General features: G+C 38.6%; 2 protein-coding genes across 3 annotated transcripts; one reads left to right on the forward strand and one right to left on the reverse strand.

The window, feature by feature from the left end:
• Positions 1 to 96: 96 nt before the first annotated feature.
• On the reverse strand, positions 97 to 11,813 carry PMS2 (PMS1 homolog 2, mismatch repair system component). Of its 2 annotated transcripts, XM_061357100.1 has the most exons (15): positions 11,752 to 11,813; positions 11,199 to 11,338; positions 10,710 to 10,796; positions 9,860 to 9,962; positions 8,938 to 9,121; positions 8,282 to 8,449; positions 7,287 to 7,384; positions 6,400 to 6,499; positions 6,052 to 6,136; positions 5,409 to 5,561; positions 3,431 to 4,340; positions 2,441 to 2,608; positions 1,847 to 1,947; positions 882 to 1,051; positions 97 to 486 (listed from the first exon to the last, which is right to left on the reverse strand). In XM_061357100.1, the coding sequence occupies exons 1-15, from the start codon at positions 11,769 to 11,771 to the stop codon at positions 343 to 345; spliced, it is 2,631 nt and encodes an 876-aa protein (XP_061213084.1). In that variant the 5' UTR covers positions 11,772 to 11,813; the 3' UTR covers positions 97 to 342. The 2 variants fall into 2 exon arrangements, 1 of the variants encoding a protein (XP_061213084.1); XR_009726087.1 differs by lacking the exon at positions 97 to 486 and having other exon boundaries at positions 915 to 1,051; positions 2,457 to 2,608.
• A 298-nt stretch (positions 11,814 to 12,111) lies between these two features.
• On the forward strand, positions 12,112 to 15,934 carry AIMP2 (aminoacyl tRNA synthetase complex interacting multifunctional protein 2). The gene is made up of 4 exons (XM_061357105.1): positions 12,112 to 12,266; positions 13,964 to 14,167; positions 14,675 to 14,906; positions 15,421 to 15,934. Exons 1-4 carry the CDS (start codon positions 12,135 to 12,137, stop codon positions 15,804 to 15,806), a joined length of 954 nt encoding a protein of 317 aa, XP_061213089.1. The 5' UTR covers positions 12,112 to 12,134; the 3' UTR covers positions 15,807 to 15,934.
• The last annotated feature ends 205 nt before the right edge of the window (positions 15,935 to 16,139 follow it).

Consider the following 16,139-nt stretch of genomic DNA (forward strand, 5'->3'; position numbering starts at 1 on the left):
TGCCTTATGGCATTACTACAGACCTAAATTCACATTCCACTTTATTTTAACAATGAGTATATTTGCTATAAATGAAGTTCACCTACTCTTGATCTTTATATGTAAAGTCATATTTATTTTCTAAAAGTCTTGATTGCAAAATACAGTAAATCGCAATAAAAGAAATGTTATTTACATGTGAATTCCGGTACATTGAGACTGTTGACTTGGTAACAATGAAATCCTGCTGAATGCCTTTAAGTGTTATTGCTTTCAAATGAAAAGACTGACTAAAATTTTTACTCAAAATAAAGAGTTATGGTAAAAGCTCAAAATATTGCCAAGAATTAAAATCAAACTGACTTATTCTGTTGAAATCAAGTCTAAACTGACTATGTGTCTCATAGTTGGCCTTCCATGGGGGCAGTTCCAGGGATGCTCAATCTCACCCATATGGGTGATCAGTTTTCTCATTTCCTGCACATTCAGTGCAGTTCCAATCATCACCTGCAAGTAAAGGCAAAAAAAAAAAAAAAAAAAAAAAAAAGCCTGTTATTTTCTTCCTCCATACAGAAAACTGACACAGGTAAGAGCAGTTCTTCAGCTACTACAGTAAATAAGTACTGTGCAAGGCATTAAACAAACTACAAGATGATCAGGTACAAATACAGATAAGTTTGTTTCTAAGTTCACTAGTTTGAAACATACGAAAAACTACCAGAAGTTATTCCCAAGTTACACTAGACAAACACACACAGAACAAAACGGAGGGTGTTAGCTGTTGACATTCAACAGCAAATAAACTTCCCCTGCACTACACATACATATAAACACACACACAGCTATAATACAACAGAAAAGACAGTGTTTACTTGAAAACAGCCATCAGGTGCAGTACTTACAGACTTCCTGCAAGCTCGAGAAGCGAACATCTGCCTGATCCTAGAGGGCCTACACATGACTCCAGGGCAGTCACTTAACATGAAGATCAACTCATCTATGTCTTGTGGACCAAAAGTCCAGTTTTTGCTTGTTGGCAACGATATTAATTTAACTCTTCGAGTTACAGGAGCTGAAAGATTTGCAGTAATTAATAAAGAATCAAACAGAGCACTACGGGAAATTACTTCTTCTTGAGCGAAAAACTACCTAGATAAATAGATATGATGTGATCTGCATATATGATAAGGTTTAAATTTAGTCTTTTGATGGATGTTTCTAACTAACCAAAATGGTAACTATGGCAGATATCCTTTTAACTTTAAAAAATAAATTGCTTGCAGACTTAAGAGCAGATAGATCCAATCTCTAACAAACCCTCTCATTTCAAATAACAAAATATTTACGGAACTAGTTTGAGGTTATGTGACTACAAAATAATTGAGGATTTTTGTTGATAAGAGGTTAATAATGAACAGCATTTTAGACAAAAAAAAGAGATTCTGGAATTAAGAATATAGAAGAAATCTGTAGTGACTTCCCAAATACCAGAGTTGCAATGAATGGTATCTATTAATTTAAATTCATAAGTTTATTTATTTATTAATATAGATTTATTAACATAGAAATAGATGGAACCCTGCTGGAACCAGCAAGTGTACTAGTAAAACAAAAGGATTTTAACGTAACACATCCTGTTAACCCCAAAGGACCTTCAGAAACTTCTGTAAAAAGCTGAAGAGATAAATACTCTACAGTGTTCTATTAAACAAAGAGACCACAGAATCATAAATCTTAACCAAACAAACCATAGAGTGCGATACATATTATTTCAAAGTTTCTGACAATGACCTAAAGGGACTTTTGCATAATAATGACATGAAACTGTTCAACTTTTTTACTTCCAGCAATTCTGGCCCAAACTTACCATTTTCATTTATAGTAAAATCAAACCCATTTTTTCTGAATATTTCCAGGTTTTCAATCAGTATATTTTCATTTACAGCTGTTAGATTGAGATTTTGAGGCCTGAAAGAGAGAAATACATGGTAGTGCATCACTACATAGTGCAGATCACTTAAGACAGGTTTCAGAAGCAACCTAGAGCTATCAATACAGAGCTCTCTACCAAAACATTTCACTTTGCTTTGTTAAAAAGATCTCACTACTGAACTTTTAAGATCACTTTTAAGTGGTACTCAGCAGTTAGGCTGGTTGGGCAGCACTCCCTGTTGCAACAGCAGCCCCAACACCCACACTATATCACCATCCTTACCAAACCGTGGGTTTCTATGTTAGCCCATCATGAAAGCTGACTGACCACCAATTTGCTGCACAGCTACAACTGGATCAGTGGAATTTATTTCTCATGTGAAGATTGACTCTTTGAAATAGCGACTATAAAAAATAGCCTTCACCTTCAGTGTTTTGCATGTGCTACATAAATAAAATCGTAAATGTCCTTCTGAAACCTTGAATTAAACTTTAAAATTATTATTGTTAAAACACTGAAAATACTCACACTATCAGCTTCTGACCTTGAAGAACAGTGTGTTGTTGTAACATCTCAAAGTTGTACTTCTCATCAGTAGCATGTTGGTCAATTATGAAAAGATCAGAATTCAACTTTGCTATAATAAACCCTAAATTGAACTGGCCAATGATTTCCATTTTTGCAAACATTTCTTTACTGTATATAGAAAATATAAACAGGTAAGTTACATGTCATCAGATATCATGTTCGACTGTAAAACTTAAAAACATCTTTCTCTCCCTTGCAGAACTCACTTTACATACAGGAAAGAAAATCTCATTTAAGCAGGCTATGAATGTGAAGAAGTACAGTTATCTGGAATATGCCACTGACTGATGAGGCCATTTCTGGTTAAGACAGGACTTGCTCAGGATTCTCTCACTTTAAGTACAGCCACTGATGATAATAAGATTAGAAATGGGCAGTATGGCAATAGTCCACGTAAACAACACCGAATGCAGAATCACAGTTTTGTAGTAAGCTGACATTGGCCTTCTTTGTGCAATTACAAGGCTTTCCTAACACTTTTTTTTTTAATTCAAAATTAACAAATCATAGACTTTTATTGTCCAGTGACCACCTGAATGTAACTTATATCCACAGCCATGTCTCCCCCAGTTTCAAATTCACAAGGGGGAGATATGAGTTATCCAGTCTTTTCAGAGTTACTTGTCAAGAAATTCAACATTTCTCTGACTACACAGCAAATTACAAGTCTGAACTAAACCAAATTTAGGATGTTTGTGGCCTTTTTAGTGTCTTTTTCCACATTCTGCTTGCATTTAGTTTGCACAGCTGCTCTGTCAGGTAAAATAACTTGTCACATGGACATTTTAATAGCTTAAGTTAAAAAAAGGACATACCCAAAACTAACAGGTATAGATGTAAGCCTCTTCCCAGTCCCACAAGAGGTCTTATATTTTCCCTAAACTATTTTTATTAATTGATGAATACAGTATGTTAAGAAGGTAAAAATACCTGATCTCTTTTCTCAATTCATCTTCTGCTACTTTATTTTCTCCAGGACTAATTTTTGCTTTAAATCTTCTGTAATTTTGTGTTTCTGTACTTTTCTGTTGTTGCTCTATTACCTTTTTTACCTTTTCCACTAAAACCTTCATAGAGAATTCAAGTGGCACAGTTTTCTTTTTAACTTCCACCAGAACATCAACAGTTGGCTTATAGTTCACAGTATTCTTCAGTTCAGGACATTTACCTGCCTTAAAGTTGTCTACTTCACTGCTAAAGCTTCTGCTTTTAAAACGTTTTATTCTTGGAGAAGAACTATCAGCTTCTTGAGATAATTTATTTTGATCAGTCCAGTCAATCCTTTGATTTAACTTATGTTCAGCACCCAAGATGTGAACATCACATTCCAACGATTTCTCACTACATCCAACAGTTCTAAAACATTCATTTTGAAGTTGTTCTTCTGAGCTACAGAATTCCTCGTCACAAAGATTAATTATACTTTTGTTACTGACACAGCTCCCAGTTTCTGGTGTGCTACATCCAGCATCTGACTCAGAAGTGCTACAGAATCCAGAATCTGCATTATCTTCCAATTTCCCCAAATATCTGCTTGGAGTTGACATCTTTAAGTCCATCTTATGGCAACTCTTGGACTCCCTAGTCAAGACAGCCTTCTGAGTCTTCATGGCACTCCAACGGGTATCAAGTGACATTTGTCTAGGGGAGCTGTGCTGCTGTTTTACCTTTTTAGGGCTTCGAAAATCATTCTCTGTCGTTTGACTGAGAGAGAATGACTCCCTTAACCTGGAAAGAGTAATTTTTTTTCCCTCACCGCTCAGATTTTCAGTTTCAGAGTCAGGCAACATTTCTACCTGAGGCTTTTCTGTCTCTTCAGGAAGTTTTTTCTTCACGTTGCCTAAAATCAGAATAAAGAATACTTTAAGATTCTAAGGTAGCTGGAAACATTAATTAAATTATGTGCTTTAGTAAAGGGAGTGAAAAGAGAGGTAGAAAAACAGCAAACTCCTTAAAGGAGCCCTTATGGTTCAGACAATGACTGAATATGGGGCTGAAATGCAACGCACAAAAAAAAGGCAGTCACATCTTTAAGAAACTTAACAGTACTTATGTGGATGAATTTATGACCTCTTTAAAACACAATAGCAATCAGTGCAATCAGCATGCTCGTTTCTATTATCAAAAGAGTTTAATGATTGAGCAACAATGAAAAGTGAACTGCTCTTACACTTTAATGGTCACTACAAAAATGCGTTGGCAAGGTGTTAAAGTGCTGGCACAACAGATACTTGCAGTATATGTGATTTTGTGCAGATAATTAGAGAATCTTCAACCTCAGAAATTGTCAGTCCAACATGTATTTTACTAAAGATTAAGTTAAAATAACAGAATCAGGCCACAGCTGATCCTGTATGTCAGTAAAAAAATAAATTAGAAGGGGTTCTGTTGAAATAAATTAGGGGATGAGGTGGTGTTAACCCCAAAAAGCAACTTTGAAAGACTGTACACTCACAAGAGAATCAGCAATTCCTGCAGTTACCATGAGAGAACCAAAGCTCAAAATCCAACAAACTCTTACTCAAATTTCAGATTTTACTAACAAGGCCATAACCATTCTTTCTTGAGGACATTTAAATAAAGGAATCAGATCTCTTCCATCATCTTGGGAGAAGTCTTTTTCAGTTTGTGTTAGCTTTTTCCCCCATAAAGCTGAAAGTAAATCATGTCATGCTGGCACGTATAATTTCCATAGCAATCACTTAATAACTTTGGGTCCTCACTTATTATTTGATGCCAGTAACAATCTTTCAGTGTAATAATACATGAAAAATCTGCCCTGAAAGATACATGAATTAACAGCCAGACATTTTTTTCCTTTCTTCTTTGGGTTTTTAAAAACAACATTTTTCCATTTTCAAATCTCTACCCTATATCACACACAAAATTTTCACATTTTGTCCCCTACCTGCAACATCCAGAAGTTTCTGATTGACATTCAGTTTGTTAACGTCACTCCCAAACATCTTCATCAGAGAGGTTTTTAAAATTGCTAATAAAAGCTTTTCCTCCTGAAGTAATATTTGCCTTTTGTCTGGAGTTACATTGATGTCAATGCACTCTTAAATAAAAAGGAAAACAATTACATTTTAAACGAAAAATAAAAAAAGAAATCCACCCTTGGATCAAAGTCAGTTTTCTGCTGTTTCACCCCCTCATTTTTATGTCACAGGATTAAAACCAAAGCCACAGTTAACATTCACAGCAAGTCTGCAAATTAATCTTTTGACTTTCGTCAACATTCCAGCAAACAAAACAGAAGCTAATTCCATGCAGTAACACAATACAAGTTTTCCTCTAGTTAAGCAACCACAAGATTGCCTTTTTTCTCATTACTTAAGTTACTTCTGAGTACAGAAGAAGTAGAGGCAGAGAAAAGTGGAACCACATCTAGACCCCACTTCTCACTTATCAATGGAAGATCACAGAATCACTCCAGTGCAGGAAGTTGTGCAGATAAAAAAGTTACAATATTCTCTAAATAAATACAATTTAATCTTCAATTAAATTACAGACTTTACTGAAACTACTGAAAATTATGCATAACTTACCAGAATCTACAGAAATGTTAAGGGCTACAAATGGATACTGGTGTTTATTGTATACATGATAAACTTCATTCACAAGTTTGGCAACCTGCAGAGGTGAAAAAACAGCAAGTGCCAAAACTATTATTTTCTATTTCCCATCAGTATGTGTTATTTAACCTCCTTCAAAACAACTAATGAACTAAATCATGAGTGAGTTTTTGTCCATACAAATAGACACAATGAACACAAAACCTTAAGACGCAGAAACTTGCAGCATCAAGCCACAGATACACATATCAGCTACTCATCTAGTGGCTGAGAGTACCAAACAAGCTAGCACTGGTGATTTTAGAAAAATAAAACCCTCACCTTTGCTGGATCACATGGACGTTGGTTGATAAAGAAAAACTGCCTGTCTGTTGCACTCCTTCCAACACCATGATCACAGCGAGAGATGAAGCCTGTAATACTGGTTGAATAACAACAACAGTAAGGTAAAATGGAGCAGCAAAAGAAATTTTTCGGACTTTGAGCATACTTAATGGATGAGTATTTTATGAAGGGCTAAAAGAAGCACTATTATACAGCACCAGTACATATGTATACTTATTTCTTCTCCTAAATCCTTATCTGACAAAGGCTAGATGTTCAGCTCCAAAAAGGCATCAGACAATTGAAAGAGTAGCTCACTGATTTCAAGAGAAGTGGCTTTTGTTTTTCTGCTCTAAAACCAGAAGACAACAGGTCAGTTGTGAAATTTCATTGGTCAGATACTGATGCATCTATTTGCCAATAAATCTCACATCTAATGGAAGATTAGGAAAGTATACTTTAAGACAGTAAACGGTAATTACACAAACTGATTTACATTCATCTGGTATCATTTCTAAGTAACAAAACCAAAGAAATACAGGTATAAACAAGAGATACAAATTCATCCATCCAGTTACTCAGGGTACCGATAAAGGTGATACTCAGCTGAAGATTACAGTAATATGTAACTGACTAGGACACAAGGAATAGTAGTTTTGCTCTTCCCACTCATCTGATTAGCAACATCTTAGGCCTGAATTAAATTTTTTAATCATGTGATGGTCTTTTCCCAAATTACATACTAATATCTACTCTGATGTTCTTAGTCACTTCTAATACTATTAACTACCACCTTTGTTTTTTTTCTTTTATCTTTTTTTTTTACGAGTTTTGGGTTATGGTAAAATGCCATTGGCAACAGTGGTTTATACTTTTCTAATTACCTATAAAGATTCTGCGGCATGTCAGCAGCATTAACTCCGTATTCTTCACAAACAGGTTCACTAGGAGGTAGCTGAACAAAAGGAATGAGGCTCTGCAACTAAAACAAGGAAAAAGAAAGGAAATGAATCATTTTTTCCTTCTATTTTGTTATTAAAATCCATTTGATAAAATGGTGGGGTTTTTTGTTCTCATCATTTAATATCACTACATTTGCCTCAGTTGATTCACAGACCCTTACTTGAAAATGTACATAGGCAGAACAACAAAATGATTTGGACTCTCCAGCTAGATTTATATACATGAATTATCAAGCTTTATGCAAAACCAAAAGGCAAAGAATAATAGAAGTTTTTTTTGAGATAACAATAAAGCTATTAGAAAAGTTATGTGAATCACAACCTGCCTAAGTACAGGTATGTTTACTATAAACGTTTTCCCAATCATGCCTCTATTATTTTTCTGTCATTAGAAAATCTTCTATTGACTATACATTTAAGTATTTGATATTACATAAGCAGGCTATAAGCAAAGTATTCTGTTCCGGCAAAACTGAATTTTCAGCTATGTTCATTGCTATGTGGAAAGATAAAGTTACATCTTTCATCTAGTCTTTCAGCCACACCATGACCAAGGCTTTGAAAACTCTACATGGGCACTGTGAAGGGAGAAAGTGCTTATCAACAACCAGCAGCTGTCTATTGCTCAATATCCCCTATGGTTGTAATAATATACTTGTAATAATACCATTGTAACCCTGTTTCCTAAATAATTTCTTTTCCGTCAAAACATCTGTAAGCAGATTTAGGAACTTCAAAGCAATCTGTGGAGGCTGAACTGTTTCTCCTTCTTCAACCTGTAGAGTGTGCTAGAAGTCAAAACATGCTCCAATTCTCTTAAGGTCTTTACAGGTTTCCTACACCTCCTCTGTTTATTAGACATTAGAAATGTCTCTATACAGCTACATGATCTCTCCTCTCAATAATAAAATCAATACCTGTTTTTGCCCAAATACTGCTCCAATGTTTTCCTTTAAACTAGGACTCCCAGTAGTGGACACCACAGAACTTTTTTTCCCTTGGCCAACTTGATTAGTGCAGTTAATCCTCACTCCTTTTGAAACAATACAGTATGCCTGCAACAGCTGGACCATTTTTGCATATTCCTATTAAAAAAAAAAGTTCACATTTATATGAAATGTCTCTTTTTAAAACAAAACATTCAATATTTGCAGGTAACACAAAAAGAGGGTGGGGGAGGGAGTTTAATAATTTTTATACCTTTACAAACTAAATATAAAAAATTAGATGTAAAAAATAGTCCTTCAAAACCAAATAATCTTTACAAGATTGGTATTTAGCCATAACACAGCAGTCCCTGATTTTAAAACACACAAAAGTGATCACGATATAGATTCTTTTTAAAATCTGAACATTTGAGAATGCACCTCTAAAACCAAGCACTGCAAAATATAAGATGAAAGAATACAGGATCACTGTTTTCTTATTTGGTTAAGATACAAGACAGGCACAAGTAGACTCACAAAAATCAAGGTACTCTCAGAGAACTGAGTACAGTTCTCAATGCAGTATCAGCAGCAAATAAGTTCTGGGGTGACAATCCTTTGAAATAATAATTTCTGATCAAACATACCTTTTTAATGTTTCTTTGAAATTCCTTATGCCGCACAGGCAGAGTATAAAACAACTGCTGTATGTTCACAGTTGTTCCTTGTGGTCGTGGAAAAGGCACTTTCTGAGTAATTTTACCATTGTGATCAAAGACCAATCGAGTCCCAGCCTTTGCAGATTTATGACAGGTAAAAATGGTAATATCACTAAAGGAAAGGAAAAGGCAACAGAATTACATGCTAGGCACTGTATTTTCTTATCCATTTCTCATCGCCTCATCACCTTATCAGGCATAAAAACTATGCCAATACTATTCATTTAATTAAAACTAACTCTTTACCACATACAACTAAAGCATACCTAAAGCACAGTATAACCTTTTCCTACCTATAATGCAAGCATTTTTACTTGCATCCCTTTCATTCTCCTAAAAAATACAATGTTAAAAGTCTGCTTTTGTTGGACATGACATTTCTCATTTTAACACATAACAGCGGAATATTCTTGATCGCAGAACTGTGCACAAAAGCTGTGCTATTTCAAATGTGCACTTTGGGAGTTTAAGTACAGTTTTAATGAGTAACAGCCTGGCAAACAGCTCTTAGATATTACAGTGCTTTGCATTAGAGGATCAAACACTTATGCAAATGCACAGTTCCACCCTGTACAGATGTGCATACTTAGTAATGCTAAATGTTATACATACAAGGACCAATAAGGTATCTAGAATCACAGAATCATTTCAGATGCTTAGAATCATACAATAATTTTAGTTGGGAAGGACTCAGGATGTCATGCAACCTATTGCTCAAAATCAACCAAATATTAAGAAACAGGAAGTTTTCAAAGCCTCATTTTATCAATAACAGTAAACTGAAAAGTTGGCTTCAGTTATTTTTGTGCATATAGTCACTTTCTACTAATAAGAAGTTTAATTGCCATACCTTAAAGCACACAGTGAACTCAGAGCTTCACCTCGAAACCCAAATGTTTCAACATGTATTAGATCAGAAAAATCTTGTATCTTTGATGTATGATGTTTCAGAGCTGGAAAAACATGTTTAAAATATTTATTTTACTTCTAAGTGACACTGGTCTACGCAAGTAGATTCTGCATGGATATCAAGAAGCAGAAAGCCGCCTACGTATCTCCCCTTGTCCTATAAGCCAGATCTCTTTAAAATTCTCAGATACACCCTTTATTCCATGCTTACACCTAAAATTCATACAGCATTATTAGTACATGCATTACAAGATGCCTTGGGGCAGTACACAGTTCTGCCTTTGCTGCTGATGTACCCATCACAAATTTCTGCTCCCATTTCATACAATTTAAAACTAGCAAACGGAAAGCGTGACAGTCATGTATGCAGTGTTGGTTCACTTGCAGCAACTGTTCAGGTTTGTAAGTCACCTCTCGAAAGCAGTCACTTCCACAAAGTTCAACACCTTTAACAGTGACACATTGACTCAACATGACTGAATCTAAACAAACATTTATAGGGCTTTCTCTGCTATAACTTCTTCTATTATTATTTGTTCCACTTAAATCAGCAATCAAATCAGAGGTTACTTTTGAGCTACAAGAACTATAACCACAATAGCACTACAGCAGTCCAGTCCAATTTTGCTCAAGTCTTGCACATCATGCACACATTATATAAAGCTGAGTACCTGTTAAAAATTATTAAACTTAGGAATTTAGGTGTTCTTGTCTGTTATGTTTGTTTGTTTATTTTTAATAACAATCATTCAGAATGTCCAAATACAAATTATGAAAAAGGTTCAACTTACTCAGGCCTTCAAAGTTTTCCTCTTCCACTCCACATCCATTATCTGAAACCTCTATCAGTTCAGCTCCATAATCTTTCAGTTTTACATCTAGAAAAATGAGTGAAGTCCTTTATTTCTGTATGTTCATGTACAATATTCAGGATTAATTTTGTACAAGTAACTTTACCAGATAATGTTTTTCTACGCCAAGTTTGAAGAACAACAAAAATATCTTTGATGATCAGAGGCTGAAGCACCTCCCGTATGAAGACAGAATAAGAAAGTTGGGGCTGTTCAGCCGGGAGAAGAGAAGGCTGCGTGGAGACCTCATAGCAGATTTCCAGTATCTGAAGGGGGTCCCTTCATTAGCGACTGTAGTGACAGGACAAGGGGTAATGGGTTCAAACTTAAAACAGGGCAAGATCTGCTACTACGCAATCTGCTTTGAGGAAAAAGAAGTACCTTATAAGTCTATGAAATTTAATGGAATTACGATGAAAAGAAGGTTACCAATGTTGGTAGCTCCAGCATCCAGGCTGTTTTCCAGCAACTCCTTCACGGCAGTGCCAAGATTCAGCACAACCTGTCCCGAACAGATGCGATGAACGGACTTACTGTCGATGGGCTTGATGGCTTTGGCAAGTTCAAGGCTTAGAAAGAGGAGACAGAAAGAAAACAGGTAGCGTAAAGAAGGCGGGAAATACTCGCCTCACGGCGACACTCAGCTCTTCTCAAGCGAGGGCAATCAGCACCCCGGGAGAGCTGGGTAGAACACCGATGCTCCGGCTGGTCTCACGCAAATGCGGAACGTCCGAGGAGTCTCACAGGCCTCCCCACGCAAGACGGGACAAGAGACAGAAACCGAGAAGCCAGAGGCGGGCGAAGAGGCCGCAAAGGCGCCAGCCACCAGGCCCCGGCCTGTGGAGTGCGAGCGAGGGGCGGCCCCACCACTGCGGGTAGGACTATAGCCGGACACAGCCCGACGCAGGTAAGGCAATGGCAGGCAATGGCCGACAATGGCCCGTTCCAGCCTGCTCCAGCCCGCCCCAGGACGGACACTCACCAAGGCGCTGCCACCTCCATTAGGAGCCTGGCGAGACGCGCGGCTTCCCTCACTCAGGACCCTATCCCACATGCCCCGCCTCCGCTCGGTCATTGGCTACTGAGCAAAAGAGCCCGCCCGTCCTAATCAAGTTTTCAACTGTATTGACGCCAATTAGTCAACAGAGCTACCCAATCGGAGCTGGTCTTTCGCCCTATGAAGAGTCTGTTGGCTCACGCTGGCCAATAGGAAGAAGACAAGGAGGCGGAGCGCTAGCTCCCGGCATGCATTGGGTGGCGGGTGAGTCAGTAAGGCGCCGACCGCCAGTTTGAGCCAATGGGTGCAGCGGGCAGGCGGGCTCATCGGCTGCTGGGAGCGGGGTCCGCATCGCGGCGGGTGCCGCCATGCCCATGTACAAGGTGAGGCCGTTCCACGGCGCGGGTGGGGTGGTGCTGGCGGAGCAGTTACCCACCTGCATGTACCATCTACCCAGCCTGCACAGCCAGCACCCGCCCGCCGCCTCGCCGCCGCCGCAGGTAGGAGCGAGGGGGCAGCGGCTGGGCCCGCCTGGCCAGCCCAGGGGAAGGCCCACTGCTCTCGGCAGTGGACAACGGGCCGGGGCCGCCCTGCTTCGGAGCCCGGGGGGCCCGCCTCCGGCCGCGCTGGGCTGGGGCTTGTTTCCGGGGGAAGCTGGGAGAAGCCTCTGGAGCCGGGCACCCGCGATCGCTTGCCTCAGCCCGCAGGAAAGGCGTGGTAGCACAGGCCTCGCCGTTTCTTCCGCGCTTATCAGCCGCGCTTGCGAGGGTTCAGTAAAAACGGCTTTGTCAGGAAGTTCTCTGTGGTGCTTTCTAAGCGTTCGGTAACTCGCAGCCTGGCTTCTCGGGGCTCTCGCCTGCGGCTCTTGCTTGTTTTACATTGAAACAGCCGTGTTTGGGCGCTGGGCCAAGCCCTTGCAAGACGGGACCTAGCTCAGCATGCCCTGTCCAGTCCCGCTGCATCTTCACCCTCCCGGCTCTCGTCTCTGCTGTTGAGATGGGAACGAGGCAGCTACACACCCTCCATCCTGGTCTCGGTTACCGTATTAAACAAAAATGCAAAACATTGTTACATTAATTGAGTTGATTTCAGCTTCTTCCTGTGTTAGTAATGCTTTGGATTCTTCCGGGCTGCTTGTGGCCATTTTTAGCTTGATGCATCAGGCTTTTCAGAGTATGTGCTGTGCCCTCGCCCAGGTTGCTGGTGGTGATACAGAGCAGTAGACTTGGGGCAGAACTGCATGGGAATGCTAACAAAGCTGCCTTCCCCTGCAACAACAGCATTAACTTCCCATCTCCTCCGAGAGTGGTTTTTATTTCATGGGATTGCATAATAGGAAAACCTGTAGGCAAATAACGGTCACTTAGGAGGTGTTTCCATGTCTTACCTTTGAGAATGTTGTGTAAGTGGGTGTCAGGATTTCACTTGGATACCTTGCTTGTTATCTCTTTATCCATTAGACTGAAAGAAGTTTGGTTGCTAGGTTGGATTTCATTAATCCTTATTCAGAAAATGGATTATCTATACAAAGATACTTCTTTAACATTAGTGCAACTTTCTAGACTTAATACCACAGGAATATTTTTCATCTTATAAAAAAGGTAGACTTGTAAGATAATTGAGATAACACGCTTTGGGATTAACATGTAACAAAGCCTGTCACCTTTTTTTTCTGTATAGTTTATAGTTGCTGAACCAGAGAATGACTACAAAGTGTTATTTCATATGATATACCATCCAGCCAAACCTGCAGGTTTTTTACTTCACTAACTTCCTGAATTGTCAAAACATTTCCTTGTTTGGCAGCCTCAGCACAAACTCAGTCTGCTTTTCTGGGCCAGAGAGAATCCTGATGAGATAACTTTGGTTTTTCAAGTTTCAATTCAGCACTTCATTGCCAACCTTAAGTCTCTGTGGTTGTGGTCTGCTGTGTACTATGTTAGACAGTTTGCTGTGGCTACTGATTTAAAAAAAAATTTAAGCAGGAAGATTTCAGAGATTTGATTAAATAACCTGTTGCTTACCATCTTCATACATACTAGACACTTAAGTTGACATCAGACCATGACATTCCATGATGCTCCTGTTATTTGAAGGTGTTTAAAGTCTTTCTAAACTTGTTGTCAGGTAAGCTGTGGACTGTTTTGACACTGAACTGAGTGAACATTCATGCAACCTTGGTTTTTGTCTCCTGTAGGAGGAGGTTGATCCTTCACTTCAAGCACTTGAAGCCCGCCAGGAGTTGATTCTGAAACACTTGTATGAACTGAAGAGTGCCGTCGATGGTCTCTCAAAGATGACACAAACCCCAGATGCTGACATTGATGTAACTAACATAATTCAGACAAATGACTGTTCTCTGATAGCCAGTGGAGCAGATTTGGATGTGATGCTTGGAAAGGTAAATTCACTTGAGCCATATACATTGCTGGGTACTTTCTCTGCTCTCAAAATTTTCAGGGTTGGAAGGGTGGCATTAAAACCTGGGACACTCCGAACTCATTAGAGAAGTCTTATATCCTTACAAATAACCTACAACTACCATATAATTTTGAACATCCAGATTATAGATACAAAAGTTTATAAATAATAAATCCCATATATTCTTATTTGGATAGAATTCTAAGCTAGAATAGTTGATTCTGAAATTATGAGACTTGTTTTTTTGTTACTAACTTGAAATTTTAACTTTACCTTCAGATATGTCTCGAATTTACCTCAATCATGTTCTTGAATGATGCCTTGAGGAAGGTTTTTAAATGTTTAAACAAGTTTAAAATTTCCAAACTTGAATAAATTTGAGTAGCATTAGAATTTTAGATACACACATACATGGTTATGTACTCTTTGGGGTCAAGCAAAATCTCTTTCAATGTCTTCTCTGATGAATGTTTTACTTTCCATTCAGGATTATGGTGCCCTGAAAGATGTTGTAATCAATGCAAATCCATCTCTACCTCCATTGTCATTATTAGTACTGCACAATCTGCTTTGTGAGCGCTATAAAATATTATCAGCTGTTCATACACATTCATCTGTGAAAAGCGTGCCAGAAAACCTCCTGAAATGCTTTGGAGAGCAGACTAAGAAGCAACCTCGTCACGAGTATCAGTTGGGCTTTACTCTTATATGGAAGGATGGTAAGAACAGTTATCTTGTAGATCAGTAGTTTACAATAGGTGAGAAAATGAAACTTGGGCATTAAAACCTTGACAACAGATGCTTTGGCGTCCTTGTGCTGGCATATGATGGATACATACTGCAGATAACATTTTTGCTCTTTTCATAGCTGTTAATGATGGGGACAGAGGAGGAAGACTTGTGTTTGTAGTTACCACTACTAAAATACACATGGCATTTACATGCTTGGTTGTACCCGCAGGATTTCTTTTACAGAAGTGTTTTTCAGTGTCTATAAATAAATTGGCTAGAATAGAAATGAGGTGGGAGATTTGGCTGAAATGTGCAAAAAGTGATCTCTCTGTCCCAGGTTCCTGCATTAGTTTATTCAGACTCAGAAAATGGAAAATTGTTCCTTAGGTTAAGTATGTTAACAGTGGTACTGGCATCAAAAATAAAACACATCATGGCATTGCCGTTACATTTAACTTCTTTACCATATGGTATTCACTTTTTTCCTTTTCTTAATTTCAGTTCCAAAACCCCAGATGAAGTTTAGCATTCAAACAATGTGCCCTATTGAAGGAGAAGGGAACATCGCCAGATTTCTCTTTTCCCTGTTGGGCCAGAAGTACAATGCAGTAACTTCAACTCTGATTGACAGCTGGGTGGATACAGCCATTTTCCAGCTCAGAGAAGGTAGCAGTAAGGAAAAAGGAGCAGTCTTGCGCTCTATGAATGCTGCCCTGGGCAAGGCAGCGTGGTTGGTGGGAAATGAACTCACCATAGCAGACATTGTTGCGTGGTCTGTGCTTCAGCAAATGGGTAGTGCCAATGCTGCCCCAGCCAATGTGCAAAAATGGATGAAGTCGTGTGAGAACTTGGCACCTTTCAGCTCTATTCTAAAGCTACTCAAGTAAGCCTGTACTATTGATAATGATAATCTTATTCCCCCTCATGCCTGCTGTAGTGATTTGAGTCCTTTCTGAGATGTATTTGAGTACTACAGTTGGAAAGAATTCTAGATCAATAAAAACATTACAGCTAACTTTTGGGTGTGACCTTCCTTCTTACTAACTGCTGCATGACACACATATTTGTCAATGATTGTAAGTTATGTGCAGTAGTCTTACATAAATACGTGCTGCATTTTTAATTTCTCCTTATCTTTTCCCCTGTAACCCAAATGCTTATTTACACAAGTTGTCCTGAGGCTCAGTGCAACGTGAGTACTTTCTGCTGACTGGAGACTG

This window comes from Neopsephotus bourkii, unplaced genomic scaffold, assembly GCF_033783945.1.
Source record: "Neopsephotus bourkii isolate Nb327-2 ecotype Australia unplaced genomic scaffold, CSIRO-AGI_Nbou_v1 NB_882, whole genome shotgun sequence".
In the NCBI taxonomy this organism is placed as follows: domain Eukaryota; kingdom Metazoa; phylum Chordata; class Aves; order Psittaciformes; family Psittacidae; genus Neopsephotus; species Neopsephotus bourkii.